At 35.2% G+C, this 15346-nt stretch overlaps 1 protein-coding gene across 3 annotated transcripts in view; it reads right to left on the reverse strand.

Moving 5' to 3' along the window:
• Positions 1 to 1204: 1204 nt before the first annotated feature.
• VIRMA (vir like m6A methyltransferase associated) overlaps positions 1205 to 15346 on the reverse strand; it is a 61397-nt gene continuing 47255 nt past the window's right edge. For 2 of the 3 annotated variants that reach the window (XM_027612120.1, XM_027612112.1), the window contains 7 exons: positions 8369 to 8521; positions 7750 to 7910; positions 7094 to 7190; positions 4613 to 4779; positions 3818 to 4149; positions 2447 to 2590; positions 1205 to 1548 (listed from right to left, as the gene is read on the reverse strand). In XM_027612120.1, the coding sequence (XP_027467921.1) occupies positions 1394 to 1548; positions 2447 to 2590; positions 3818 to 4149; positions 4613 to 4779; positions 7094 to 7190; positions 7750 to 7910; positions 8369 to 8521 (1209 nt within the window). In that variant the 3' untranslated portion in view covers positions 1205 to 1393. The remainder of the gene's footprint in view (positions 1549 to 2446; positions 2591 to 3817; positions 4150 to 4612; positions 4780 to 7093; positions 7191 to 7749; positions 7911 to 8368; positions 8522 to 15346) is intronic. The other variant, XM_027612127.1, reaches the window with a different exon arrangement.

Here is a 15346-nt window from a genome sequence, read left to right on the forward strand (position 1 = left end):
TTACTTTAAAAGACAACTATTTTTTCATGTACTTATGTCAGACATTAGGAACAAACTTTGAATTCTAATGTGGAAAATACATCTTCAGAGAGAATGAACTCATTAGGTTTCAGGATTGAAAGAGTTTTAGGTTATCTTGGATTTTTTGAGGCCATTGGTTATGAAAAGATTCCCATTACCTTTTGCTTAAATCAGAACCTTTAGAGCTGAGCTTTTCTTTTTTTTTCCTGAGCTTTTCTTTAAAGTATTTTCCAAACATACTTTGTATTCTCACAAATAGTTTGGCAAAACAGTGATAAAGGGATGGCATGAGATTCACATACTCCTTTGTTGTTTAAGAACTCTATTTTTGCCACTTATATAGGCTAAATGTGTTAAGATACCTCTTGGGGAAAATATGGCTATTTTCTCAAAGTTAAAAACTTCATTTCTGTACATAAAGTCCAGATTTTATTAGATGTTTCTGATTCTCAAAAGACCACTATTAGGCTACGTTTCATTTAGGCTTAATAAAATTGCATAATAAAATAGCATAAGTAGGTATAAAAGTGAAACACAAAGTACGTACATATTTTTCCTTTTTTTCCCCCATACATATTTCTTCCACATGTAAAGAAGAGTGTCATGTTTCTTTTGGTACAGCCAAAAGATTTCCAAAACTGTACACCAGGGCACCCTAGTAAATTAACACAGATGCCACATGGTATTTTAAGTTTTTAAGAGAAACATAACTGTTAGACACAACACAAACTACTAGGCTCAAGGTACTTTACATTTTCAATATTAGATAACACTAAATTTTTCTATGACAGCATATCTTTGCAAAACCAGGTTTTCAATAGTTGTGATAAAAAGTACTGTGCGAAAAGCACAGTGGAAGAGAAAATGATACTGATGGTGTCCAAGCTGATTCCAAGGTTTGAATAGTTGGCAGTGTTCAGTTACTCATGTTTATGATAGAAACTCTAAGTTGTTTGGACCCAACCATTAATAAATGGAGGTATTAGGTATTTCTTTCGGTTTAGGTGTGCTGTGAAAAAATTACTCCAATACTAAAGGGCACCATGAGCTGAGAAAGTATCGGGGGCATCTGTGGCATAGACAAAAATACACTAAAACCAAAGTCACTTCATTGTTCATTTTCTACCTAAGAAATTCTGTAAATAGTTATATATGAGAGGGAAAAAATATATACAAACATACATACAAAGTTTGGATTTTTATTGAAATCTTGTGTTAGGTATCAAACAAAATCTGCTTTCTTCAGATAAAAATATTCTCTCAGATGTCTCCAGATAACTGCTAGGTCTAAGTTGGTCCTTTAATGTCTTATTTTATTTTTATCGTCCTCATGAAATGTTCATATACAGTCGGGGTGTTCCCAAAAGAATTTTTATCGTGTAAAGGATCGTACATGACGACCTCTACCACTGCCTCCACTAACAAACTTTCCTCTTGAGCCTCCACTGCCACTATTTGCACTTGCCCAGGAAGGTCCAAGACCCCCACGACCTCTGGAAGCACGGTCACGAGGACTTGGGCGGTAGCCTATAAAAGAAAGAATATAGTTTTTAGTCATAACATCCTTTCCTTTCCCACTATAGAAAAAATAATCTTTAAAACTGAACTCAAATTAAGACAGGAGTTACTCTTTGCTCCTTTAAAATCCATGTGCAGGTCCTGTGAATGTGGTGAAGACTGCTGAATTATCCACTTTAAATAGGTAAATTGTATGATATGTGAGAATTATATCTCAAATAAAGCTGTTATAAAAAAGAAAGTGCATTTGAAACCAAAAGTCACTTCTGATCAGGAGTTCCGGACTTGATATAGTAGTGTTTTAGGAAAAACAGGTTACATGCCTACACACACAAGACAATATTGTAAATAAAAATAGAATATACTGTATGAAGATATCTCTATTATTAAAACACTTTGGTAAAAAAAGTACCTTAGGGATTAGTTTTCATTACTGAAATATAAAGACAGAGCATGGGATGCCTGGATGGCTCAGTCAGTTAAGTGTCCAACTTTTGGTTTCAGCTCAGGTCATTATCTCACAGTCGTGGGATCGAGCCTTGTGTTGGGCTCTGTGCTCAGTATGGAGTCAGCTTGAGATTCTCTCTCCCTTTCCCTCTCCCCCTCCTGCTCATCCTCTCTCTCAAATAAATAAATAAATAAAATTTTTTAAGATTACAAAAAACAGAGCACATCACTGTGAATCTGCTCAGATTATACACATAGCTCAGAATCCAGAATTTTTATTATTCCTACAGGAAATATACATTGGGCATTCATTTGCATATATAAAATTAAATCACCTTTAGAATAATAAGTCTACATTCTAAAATATTCTCTCCCAGAATGAGAGTATAGGACATTCGACAATTTGAAAAGGAGGATTCACCTCCCTCTCTCAGCAATATCAACTAGGAAGGATGTATACCTGTAGAACTAAGTGGCCGTAATGGTGGAAGAGGGCCCCTGTTAAAGTTGCTCTGGCCGCCTCGACTTTCATTGTAAGTTCCTCGAGGAGTATTCTGAGCACTCCAACTGGAGCCTCTTGTTCCCTCCCGACGACTGTAGTTTCCTAAACACAGATAACACAATCAAGATCTACTACTTCAGCTGGATTAAAAAAGATTCGACACTTGGGGCGCCTGGGTGACTCAGTCGGTTAAGCATCTGCTTCGGCTCCGGTCATGATCTTGGGGTTCTGGGATGGAGTCCCACGTATAATTTAAAGTATTAATTTCTACAAGTACACTCAGTTTCTAAAATCTTGAAGCATTTTTTAAACAGGAACAATGTTTAATAAATCACAGAAGCAAAAAATATCATGCAGTAAATAAAAGCAGCCACCTTTAACAATCCATAAAATGAGTTTTGTGTTTTTTTGTTAAATTCCACAATAGTACCTTTAAAAAGAAACAAGATTTGTGTTTAAAGCTCTGCTGTGCAGTGGTCTCCCTAGTTCCCATATGGAGGTGTCATTCTGAAATAGGTATGACACAGGTGTACAATGTTGGAAATGGAATTCATTAACAGATAAAATCTTGAAGCAATTTAAAACAGATTAAATGGGGGTGCCTGGCTGGCTCAGTTGGTAAAGCATGCAACTTTTGATGTTGGGGTAGTGGGTTTGAGCCCCACGTTGGGTGTAGAGATTACTTAAACATAAAATCTAAAAAAAAAACAAACCCCAAAAAACAGATTAAATATAACATCAAGAAGCAAGTAGATAAGAGACTCAATGGTGAACTGCACAAAATAATCCTAAGAGGGGCGCCTGGGTGGCTCAGTTGGTTAAACCTCTGTCTTCAGCTCAGGTCATGATCCTAGGGTCCTGGGATGGAGCCCCACGCCGGGCTCCCTGCTCAGCGGGGAGCCTGCTTTTCCCTCTCCCCACTGCTCATGCTCACTCTCTCACTCGCTATCCCCCCTCAAATAAATAAAATCTTTAAAAAAAAATCATAAAGAAACTGTTGGTAAGTAGAACTGTATACTACTACTCAGAATGTATAGATACTACTCAGAAAGGATAAACACAATCCCCAAGGTGAAAAGGAAAATAATTAGCCAACTAACTTCTTTTAAACTTACCACTAAACAGGCAATTAATTAAATATTAACTTAAAAAAGATTTTTTTCTACCCAATAAAGTACTCTGCAAATAGTTACCACCGGTCTGAGGTAGTAGCTTAATTGTAGTAACTGAAAAATACTTTATCTGAATCGCTTACATCTAAATCACTTCTATTCAATGTTCTAATATTCCAATACTCTGACCCTTAGAAAACATATGTTAAGTAGTCACCTTTTGAAGCAGGTGGTGTGAAAAACCTATTCTGACTGTGAAAAGCACCCCGTCCTCCTCGATTGCCTGAAAATCCACCACGAGAAGAAATCTTCTGTGATACTTTGAGTGGCCGTTTGGGTGGGGGTATTCCATCTTGAGGAACCACTTCTTTACTCTCAGCCGCAACAAAGTCATCCACATGCATAGATGGTGGTCTGCTTGTGTTCTGTTTCCTCTGACGAAAAATATCATGGGGTCGTATACCCTGTCCAAATCCTCCCCTGCCCCTTCCTCTTGGTGGTGGCACAACATGAGCTCGTTTGGCAGGTTCAATGTATTCAGATTTCCCACTATTAAAACAAAAACACTCCATGAAAACTTTTTCTTTTTTTTTTCATACTTCCAGTGAATATATAAGTCAAATGTTTGCAATACTGAAAACTACATCTCAATTATTTCTTCATTCAGTTGTGTTAATGTTGCAAATATCTCTATTACTCTCCAGGGATACACAACAAAACTAGCTAAGAATGGTACTCACATTTTATTGATATGACTAACAATTATTTAAAATAATCCAGTTCACCACTTGTTCAAACCATCTGAACTCTCATAAAGTAGAACAATGTAACAAATGTACTGGGTATATCCTGGCCAAAGTATTATCTTTAAAAAAAATTCCAAACAATATTGATGATACAAGTATTACATCACCTTCCTTTTTTCTCTATAGTTTTGTGTCTATCTTAAAGTACATTACAATAAATGAGCTTCCATGACCATGATCAAGATCTTCAGTAGAAAAAATTTTACCTTGAAGTTATGAAGGTCTCATGCTTGTGCTTCCCAAGTTTGAATCCTTTAGTAGTCTTAGTTCTCCCTGGAGATGATGGTTCTGACAAAAATGAGCGCTCTAATTCTGAATGCAAGTCAAAGTCACTACAGCATTTTTCAGAGAGCTCAATTAAGTCAACTTTGACCTGCAATCATAAAAATTAAACATAATGAGAAACACATCTTCAATGTAATTAATAATGTAACATTTGATTACAGAAATTCATATTTCCTATAGATTATATTTAACTCTTATAATAAATAAATTATAGGTCTGTGCCTTTCCATCATCCTTTTTTTTTTAAGATTATTTTTAAGTAATCTTTACATCCAACATGGGGTTTGAACTCACAACCCCAAGATCAAGAGTTGCATGCTCCACCAACTAAGCCAGCAAGGCACCCCTTTCCATCACCTTTTCAAAAAGCAACATCATTGGTAGTTAAAGAAAAGATATTGGAATTCAGCTGCATTTTGGGGTGGGGTGGGGTGGCATTCCTCCTCAAAGAAGGGCTGTTAATTTTGGGAGACCTCTGCTGTCTGACAAGGAACTCAGGATTTATCCATATAAATTAACAAAGTAGCAGGCGCCTGGGTGGCTTAGTCGTTAGGCGTCTGTCTTCGGCTCAGGTCATGATCCCAGGGTCCTGGGATCGAGTCCCACATCAGGCTCCCTGCTCAGCGGGAGGCCTGCTTCTCCCTCTCCCACTCCCCCTGTTTGTGTTCCTGCTCTCACTGTCTCTCTCTGTCAAATAAATAAATAAAATCTTTAAAAAATATATTAATTAATTAATTAATTAATAAAGTAGCATCTCCAGAACTCTTCCAAAACCACCTGAAAATAACATACTTTGTAAGCCTTGTATAGTCACAATATCTATAATAAAAGGATTCTGTGCCACAGTTCTCAAAGTTCTATGCATTAAATGAGGGTCCAACCTAAGTTTACTTCCAGAGAAATAAAAAGTATGTTTCCTTAAGTTTTATTTAAATTTAGCAAACCTAAAAGACCCCAAATTTTCTAAGCCACGTAAAGTTACAATCTTCATTGCAAGATAGTTGCGTTTCAACATAAAAGTTATAAAACAACTTCTAACACAAATATTTTAGATCTGTGATACTAAATATGGTAGCCACTAACCACATGTGCCTATTTAAATTTAAATTAATTAAAATTAAATCAAAAATAAAATTCAGTTCCTTAGTTATACTAGCAACATTTCATTACTCAATAGTCACATAAAGGTAATGGCTACTGAAGGACAGGGCAGATTACTGAACATTTCTGTTACTGCATAAAATTCTATTGGACAGAGAAGTTCTAAAAAATCACTGAACAATTTACACTAAAAGAGAAATTAATTTTCTTTTTAAATTTTTAAGTAAGCTCTATGCCCAACCTGGGGTTTGAACTCACAACCCCAAGATCAAGAGTCACATGCCTGGGTGGCTCAGTTGGTTAAGCGTCTGACTCTTGATTTTAGCTCAGGTCATGATCTCAGGGTCCTGGGATCGAGCCCTGTGTTGGGCTTCCGAGCTCAGTGGGGAGTCTGTTTCTCCTTCTCCCTCTGCCTCTGCCACTCCTTCTGCTTGTGCTCTCTTGCTTGCTCTCTCTCAAAAAAATAAATAAAATCTAAAAAAAAAAAAAGTCACATGCTCCACTGACTAAGCTATACAGGCACTCCAAGAGAAATTAATTCTTTAATGCAATTTAAATAAAACTTTATGCAATATTTTTAAAAAAGGGAAAGGAGCCCTCAATATACTAAATATACCTTAAATGTAAAGTAAACAATTTAGTCTCGTGTGCAATGAGACATGATAAATACTAATACTTTTTGGACCAGAGAATATCCAAATATATTTATTTTTTTGATCAAGGGGAAAAAAAACAATATATGGTACAATAATATGTAACTGAAATCATCCTCCCTAATACAGCTCTGAGAGGCATAAATCAGGGTGCTTTAAATTTTAAATGTTTAATTATACTCTTACCTATTCACAGCATTATGTTTAAGAATATGAAGTCCCATTTGTACCTATATTATTTTAACGAATTGATTCTTTACATTTCCCCCAAATTAGGAGCAGATTGCCAAAATACCATCCCTCTCCTTAAACCCCAAAACAGGAATAAACTGTAATTTTGTGGGATACTTTTCTCTATTCTATACCCTACAAATATAAGAAAACAAAGTGCTTCAGGGTCCTTAGGCAAAAACATAATTTTTCCCTAAAAAAATCTCATTCTCAAATATACAGATCACTAATTAGAAAGAACTGAGTGTTCTAGATACCATTAGTGGGCAACTGATATAAAAATAATGCAGTACTAGTCCCCAAATGGGCTTTTAACAGCCATATGCTATCTAACTTATTTTAGTGCTAATACACACAAAAAGCAAAAAAAATCAACAATAACTTTTTTCTAATATTTAATAATAAAATTACTTATACCAAATCCAGATCTGTATCAATCTCTTCGGCCTGAAATGGAGTGAACCACATGGATTTCAACTGATCATCCATGACATCAGCTAGCACATATGCAGTCCTAGAACAAGAAAGGTATTTGGTAAAACGCAGAATTCCAAAATCAAATATTTTAGCTTATCTTCTAAGCAAAATCCGTGGAAGGTACAATTAAAAATGGTACTCTCACCTTAAAACTATTAGTAAAATTAGTACTTAAAAACCGAGTTTATTACATTGTACCAATGGGTACGGAAACCATATATTTACTTTTTCTAAATTTAGGGAATAATTCCATCAAACTGAATAGTCATTACACTTCAAAAGTACAGTGCTCCAAAGATCAAGAGGCATATAACCTCTAGAACAGGGATCAGTAAACTATGGCCCCTATTCTGAAAGCCTGCTTGTGTACAGCCTATAAGCTAGAAATGGTTTATTTTTTTTTTTAAGTTTTTTAAGAAGCCCTAAGAAACAAACAAGACGCTACAGAAGAATAGGCAACAGAGGCTGAATGTCACCTACAAAGCCTAGAATTTTTATATCTGGCCTTTTACAGAAAAATAGTTTGCTGGCCCTCTTTAGACCCCAGTCATTAAATACCCATTATCTACTTAGCCACAAAACATTCCTTGTTTTACCTATTGTTAAACAGATTCTGGAGAGATTCTGGAGCTGAAAGTACTGGTTCTACATCCTGGTCACCAAGAGGTAAAGGATCACCAGATGACTCCAGCATCTGCTTAAGTCCAACTACATTGTCCAACAAAGAATCCAGATTGTCATCATCTTTTGAATGTTCCTAGATACAGACAAAAGCAGAATAAGATGATGCAGGTAAAACTCAAACAGTTATGCCCATAATCTACTGACTCTTTAGTAGAAAATGTTATATTTTTTTATTACTAAGAAATTTGGAACACCGTCAAAAACTTATCAACTTTATATTAAACATGTTCAAATAAAACAAACATGAAAAACACTTGTCATTTTATTTCTAAAGAATGGTAGCAGGGGGTACCCTGCATTCAAACAATAGATAATTCAAAAACTACTGCCTTCTTCCTTAAGATTCATAATAGTATGGAGGACTTCACCCCAAATTATTAATTCAAAGAGTATTTCACACTTTATAAGCATCCAACTGAGGGTTCACTATTTAAAAAGGTCACTACGAAAAACTTGTACTAGTCAAAGAGAAAAGAAAATGTATCTTGGGAATGAGCTGTTTTTATCTTGTTTCTGTTTTTCTTTTTTTACCAAAACAAGCTTCTCTAGTTCAAGGAACAAATTTTCTGGACTTTCTTCTTTGCTTTGTAGAAGCTGTTTTAACTCTGCAGCATTAATACTCATTGTCCGTGATGGATGAGCTCCCTCTACTTCCATGAGACCACTATCATCTCCACAACATCCCTGTAAATGTCACACACAAGTTAAATTTGAGAGCAGAGAAATTTGCAAAGATGCTTCCAAACTTATTCGATATTTAAGCCATTTGCTGCAATCTTCCCCTCAATGTTTTGGTTTTACATCAGTATAAATGGCTAGTTTTAAGAAAGATTTAGTCAGCTCAAGGCTGAAATATGTCTCTTTGAATAAGACTCACATAATAAATAGATAAGCACACATATTCATTTTATTAGCAGCCAGATTTCTCAATAAAAACATCCAATGTAAATACAATGGCACTTGCAGGACATGTAACATACTAACTGATTCTCAATAAAATGCCTACTATAATAAAGAACTGATAGAACCTGAATTTATCTTTCTGGAGTTAAGGCAAACAACTAAAGAAAACAGTAACTACCATATTGAAGGCTATATTCTGTGATGAAAAAAGTTAATATTTCCTGCTTTAAAAAGCCATATAATAAAATGAATTCTGGCATGGTAATAATTTAATACTAGAAAATTCATCTAGCAAACCAAATCTTGGTTCATGAAAATAAATCTATCCACATTGTCACATGTGATAGGACGCTTAAGTAGTTCCAAATCTTTAGAACACAATCCCACTTTATTATTTTCATTTAGGTATAATTAACATATGGTATTATATTAGTTTCAGGTATACAAACAGTGAATTGATATTTGTATACATGGAGAACTAATCACCACAGTAAGTCTAGTTACCATCTGTCACCATACAAAGTTAATACAGTATTAATGACTATATTCCCCATGCATTGCCCATTTTATTTTTTTTAAGTTTATTTATTTTTTAAGTAAGCTCTACACGTGGAACTTGAACTCACGACCCCAAGATCAAGCGTTGCATGCTCTCCCAAATGAGCCAACCAAGCACCCCACATTAAACGGCTCAAAATGAATATGGTCTCTTAGAGGAGACTATACACACCAATCTAGATGCAGGATTTAGTATTTTCAAATAGGCATTAAAAATACAAATTTCCTTTGGAGTTCCCAATTTATGTCTTATAACTGGACAAATTTCAATGAAAATTATTCTTTTTTTTTAAGGATTTTATTTATTTATCTGAGAGAGAGAGAGAGCACAAGCTGGGGGGAAAGGCAGAGGAAGAGGGAGAAGCAGACTCTCTGCTGGGCAGGGAGCCTGATGAGGGCCTCGAAACCAGGACCTTGGAATCATGACCTGAGCCGAAGGCAGATGCTTAACTGACTGAGCCACACAGGTGCCCCAAATGAAAATTATTCTTAATAGATTCCCACTCAAACTGACACTATGCCTGAAGCACATTTGTACCTTTCATAAACACTAGACTGAGGAAGTCACCTACTGTTGTGTTAAGGAAGAGGGTATATAGTTTTAATGAGAAATTCAATAAAACATTATAGGAGTTTTATTTGCTTTATTTGAAGGTGGGGGTAAAGGGTAGGTTGACAATGGTCTAGACTATGTTTTATTTTTTTTTAATTAAGGTAAATGAGTTAAAAATAGAGTGCACTGACAGAAACAGACTATACAGGGTTCTCTTTAAAGGAACTGTCCCCTAAATGTTGATAAAATGGACAAATTAAAAGACTAAATATATTATATAGAATATAAGTATATTAACCAGATTACAAATTATCAAGGTATCTGCTTCTTTCCTCACTCTGTTATTCATATCACTTTCACCAAGAGATATAAAGTTTAGTGTAGCTGAATCAGAAAATATTACAATGGTCATTATTTTTAAAGGTCAGAGACAACAGACTAAATCAGTTAAAAGAAAGGGGGGAGAACTTATATCCACCCAAAAACCTGCACATAGATGTTTATAGCAGTTTTATTCATAATCACCAAAACTTGGAAACCACCAAGACGCCTTTCACTAGGTGAATGGATAAATAAAATGTAAGATAGCCACACAATAAAATATTATTCAGCACTAAAAAGAAAAGAGCTATCAAGCCATGAAAATATATTGAAGACTTGCTATATATTGTATGATTTCAATTATCTAACATTCTGGAAAGGCAAAACTATGGAGGGGTAAAAAGATCAGTGGTTGCCAAGGGTTAAGAATAAATAAGTGAAGCACAGAAGATTGAGGGCAGTAAAATTATTGTGCAGGAAACTACAATGGTAGATACACATCATTATACATTTGTCAAAAACCACAGAATGTTCAATACCAAGTGAACCCTAATATAAACTATGGACTTTGATATGGATTATGATAGTGAGTCAATGTGGATATTGGTATGGATTGTGATAATGTGTCAATGTAAATCCATCGATATATCATTGTAATGCAGTAGGTTAGTAGGTTGATAGTAAGGGATATTAGGGGATAATAGGAGATAGTAGGGAAGACTGTGCAATAGTAAGGGAGCCTGTGCATGGGGGATATGGGGGAACAAGGAGTATATGGAAACTTTCTGTACCTTCCACTCAATTTTGCTGTAAACCTAAAGCTCCTCTAAAAAATCTTAAAAAAAGGAGGATAAAAAACTATGAATTAAAATATTCAGAACAATGCAAATTTTTCATCTCTCCATACTATCTCTTTTTCATTATTATGAGCAGAAATAGTTTTGAACAAAATAAAATGCACTTTACATTTTAATTCACTTACTTTGTACTAAAAGCCATCTTTACAAAATCTAGGGTTGAATTTAGCACAATTTGAAATATTCTGTACACACACTACTATTAGAAATAGTAATAAAAGAATTTTTTTAAGATTTTTTTTTTAAGATTTTATTTATTTATTTGACAGAGAGACAGCGAGAGAGGGAACACAAGCAGGGGGAGTGGGAGAGGGAGAAGCAGGCTCCCCGTGGAGCAGGGAGCCTGATGTGGGGCTCGATCCCAGGACCCCGGGATCATGACCTGAGCCAAAGGCAGACGCTCAACCAACTGAGCCACCCAGGCACCCCTAGGATTTTATTCATTTATTTCACAGAGAGAGATACAGCAAGAGAGGGAACACAAGCAGGGGGAGCAGGAGAGGGAGAAGCAGGCTTCCCACTGAGCAGGGAGCCCGATGCGGGACTTGATCCCAGGGGCATGGGATCATGACCTAAGCTGAAGGCAGACGCCCAAAGACTGAGCCACCCAGGCACCCCAGTAATAAAGAATTTTTAAGAAGATTTTTAAAACCATACTCTACAAAATTATTTCAGGAAAATGAAAATGAAAATTCTATTAAATTTGTCTGTGATACAGTTTCAAATCAAATTGTATTCATTTGTCAAACACAGCTATTTGTATTAAACACAATGCTTCATATTAAATATATTGTTTGTATATTAAATATAATGTTAATTATAAATACATATATTTATGTAGTATAATTATAAATAAATATTAAATATAAGGCTTGTATTAGATCATACAAGACACTGTACAAGTACTCTGGGAAAAAGCTAGAAAGATATGCTTTCTGACCTAAGTGAGCTACTCTTCAGAAAGTAGGATGGGAAATGGTAAAAAGGCCTGTAAACGATCTATGAAAAAGAAATCTAATAACATCCTTTAAAGTGTACAGAAAGAAAAGTGATCTCAAAGGCTTCACAAAGTGGGATGAATTAAACAGGCACTATGAACAGATCAGTTTTATCAAAAAAGAGAGAGATCAAAAGCTAAGAGAAGCATCACCAAGGAAAGATGTGTATATGTAGATGAGATTTAAGGATGATGGCATAGTATAAAATGTTTCTAAGGAAGAAGTGGTTGCAAAGGTAGCTTTTTGTTCATACAGTAAATAGTCTTGAATGCCATGCTAAAAAGTTTGGAATTTATTCAACAGACACCAAAAGTTATTGTAGGATGGAGGGACATGATCTGAGGTCTGATTTAGAAAGATATGAACTCACACAGAACTATTCAGAATATATGAGAGAAGTAAATGTTTTGAAGGAAACTGGAAAGAAGGCTGATAACAATACTCTGCAAGAAAATATAAATAAAGGTATAAGAATTAATTCTTAAAAACCTATATATAAATTCTGGAGTGGAAAAGTACAGTAACTGAAATAAAAAATTCAGTAGAGGGGCTCAACCTTAAAGATAGGTCAGCTGAGATGATCCACTTTAAAGAACAGAAAGAAAAAAGAATGAAGAACCATAAACAAAACCTCAGAGACCTGCTGGGTACCATCAAGAGCACCAACATACATATAATAAGAACCCAAGAGAAAGAGGAAAGAGAGAAAGAGTCACAAAGAATATATGAAATAATGGCTGAAAACACCCCAAATTTAATGAAAATCATTAATCTATACTTCCAAAAGGACGAATAAAATCCAAGTAGAATAAACTCAAAGGAATTCATACTTAGACACACTATGATCAAACTATTGAGAATCAAAGTAGCAAAAGCGACTCAGCTAATAAAAGGGATCCTCAAAAGATTAACTGATTTGTCATCAGAAACCAATGGAAGCCAGAATTTAGAGAGAAGACATATTTGAAGTGCTGAAAGAAAAATGCTATCAACCAAGAGTTCTATAACTGACAAAACTATCCTTCAAAAAAGAGGGGAAAAATAAGACAGTCCTAGATTAAAAAAAAAAAAAAAAGAATTCACTAGCAGACCTACTCCACAAAAAATACTTAAGGGAATCCTTCAAATTGACATGAAAGGACATTAAATAGCAACTTAAATCCACATGAGAAAATAAAGAATGTCAGTGAAGTATATATAGGTAAGAGGCAATAGTAACATATTTTTGTTTGTAACTCTTCTTCTCCTATCTGAACTGAAAGACAACAAAATAAAGCAATGATGACAAAACTGTGTAGATGGGCTCATAATGTATAAAAATGTAATTTGCATGAGGAATAAAGCTATACTGTAGCATCTTTTATATACTATTAAAATTATATTGTATTAATGTGAAGTAGATTGTATTCAATTAAGGTGTTAAATGTAGTACTCAGGAAAACCACTAAGAAAATAACTTAAAAATAAAAAGCAAAAGAAATAACAAAAAAAGTTAAAATGGGGACACCTGGGTGGCTTAGCTGGTTAAGCGTCTGCTTTCAGCTCAGGTAGTTATCCCAGGGTCCTGGAATCAAGTCCCACATCGGGGTCCTTGCTCAGTGGGGAAACTGCTTCTCCCTCTACCTGCCGCTCCCCCTACTTGTGCTCTCTCTCTCTCTTTCTGTCAAATAAATAAATCTTTAAAAAATAAGTTAAGGGTGCCTGGGTGGCTCAGTTGGTTAAGCGACTGCCTTCGGCTCAGGTCATGATCCTGGAGTCCCGGGATCGAGTCCCGCATCGGGCTTCCTGCTCAGCAGGGAGTCTGCTTCTCCCTCTGACCCTCTTCCCTCTCATGCTTTCTATCTCTCATTCTCTCTCTCTCTCAAATAAATAAATAAAATCTTTAAAAAAAAAATAAGTTAAAATGGCAAAGCAGTAAATATCTATTTAACACAAAATATAATAGAGATAAAGAGAAAAAAGATTATGTAGAAAGTAAATAACAAAACACCAGACATAAATCCTATCAGTAATTAAACATAGATTATACCAATCAAAAGAAATTGGCAGAATGTAAAAAAAACAAACACAATCCAACTATATGGTATCTACAAGGGACACACTTTATTTTTTATGTAGGCTCCACACCCAACATGGAGCAGAACTCACAAGCCTGAGATAAATAGTTGCATGCTCCACCAACTGGGCCACCCAGTTGCCCCAAGAGACACACTTTAGATTAAAAGATACAAACAGATTGAAAGTAAAAGGGTAGAAGAAAAATATATACCATACAAACAATAACCAAAACAGAGCTAGAGTGGCTATACCAGTAATTCAAAATAAAGATTTAGATATAAGTTATTATGAGACATAAGTTATTATTAGAGATGAAGAAAGACATTTTATAATAACAAAAGCATCAATCCATCAGGAAGACAAACATGAACATATATGCACCTGACAGTAGAGCTCAAGATGCTGGAAGCAAAAACCTGACAGAAGTAAAGGGAGAAACAGACATTTCAACAATAATAGTTGGAGACTTCAGTCCCCTACTTTCAGTAGTGGGTAGAACTGGGCAGAAAATCAACAAGGAAACAGAAGGCTTGAACAACTATAAACCAACAACTCCTAAAAGGCATGTATAGAACATGCAACCAAACAGTGGCAGAAGACTCATTCTTCTCAAAGGCACATGGAATATTCTCCAGGATAGCACATATCCTATTCTGTAAAACAAGCCTCAACAAAGTATGCTCCCTGACCACAATGGAATGAAGTTAGAAATCAATTACAGAAGGAAATTTGGAAAAGTCACACCTATGTGAAAATTAAACACACCCCTAAATAACCAATGGGCCAAAGAAAAAATTACAAGGGAGATTAGAAAATCCTTAGAGATGAACAAAACCAAAAACATGACATGCTACAAGCAGTGTACAGAAGAAAATTTATAGCTGTAAATGCCTACATTTAAAAAGAAAAACATATAAATAGAAAATATCAAATTAATAATAACCTAACCTTCCACCTGAAGAAATTAGAAATTGAAGAGTAACCTCAAAACGAGTAGAAGAAAAAAACAGTAAGGATAAAAGCAGAAATGAACAAATAGAGAACAGAAAAATAATAGAAAAAATCAAAGAAGGGGCGCCTGAGTGGTTCAGTCGGTTCAGTGTCCAACTCTTGATTTTGGCTCAGGTCATGATCTCAGGGTTGTGAGATTGAGCCCTGGTTGGGCTCCTCGCTCAGCAGGGATCTAATCGGGATTCTCTCTTTCTCACTTCCTCTGTCCCTCCCCCTACTGCTCACTCTCTCTCAAAAAAAAAAAAAGAAA

The sequence above is a fragment of the Zalophus californianus genome, chromosome 4 (assembly GCF_009762305.2).
Source record: "Zalophus californianus isolate mZalCal1 chromosome 4, mZalCal1.pri.v2, whole genome shotgun sequence".
Classification (NCBI taxonomy): domain Eukaryota; kingdom Metazoa; phylum Chordata; class Mammalia; order Carnivora; family Otariidae; genus Zalophus; species Zalophus californianus.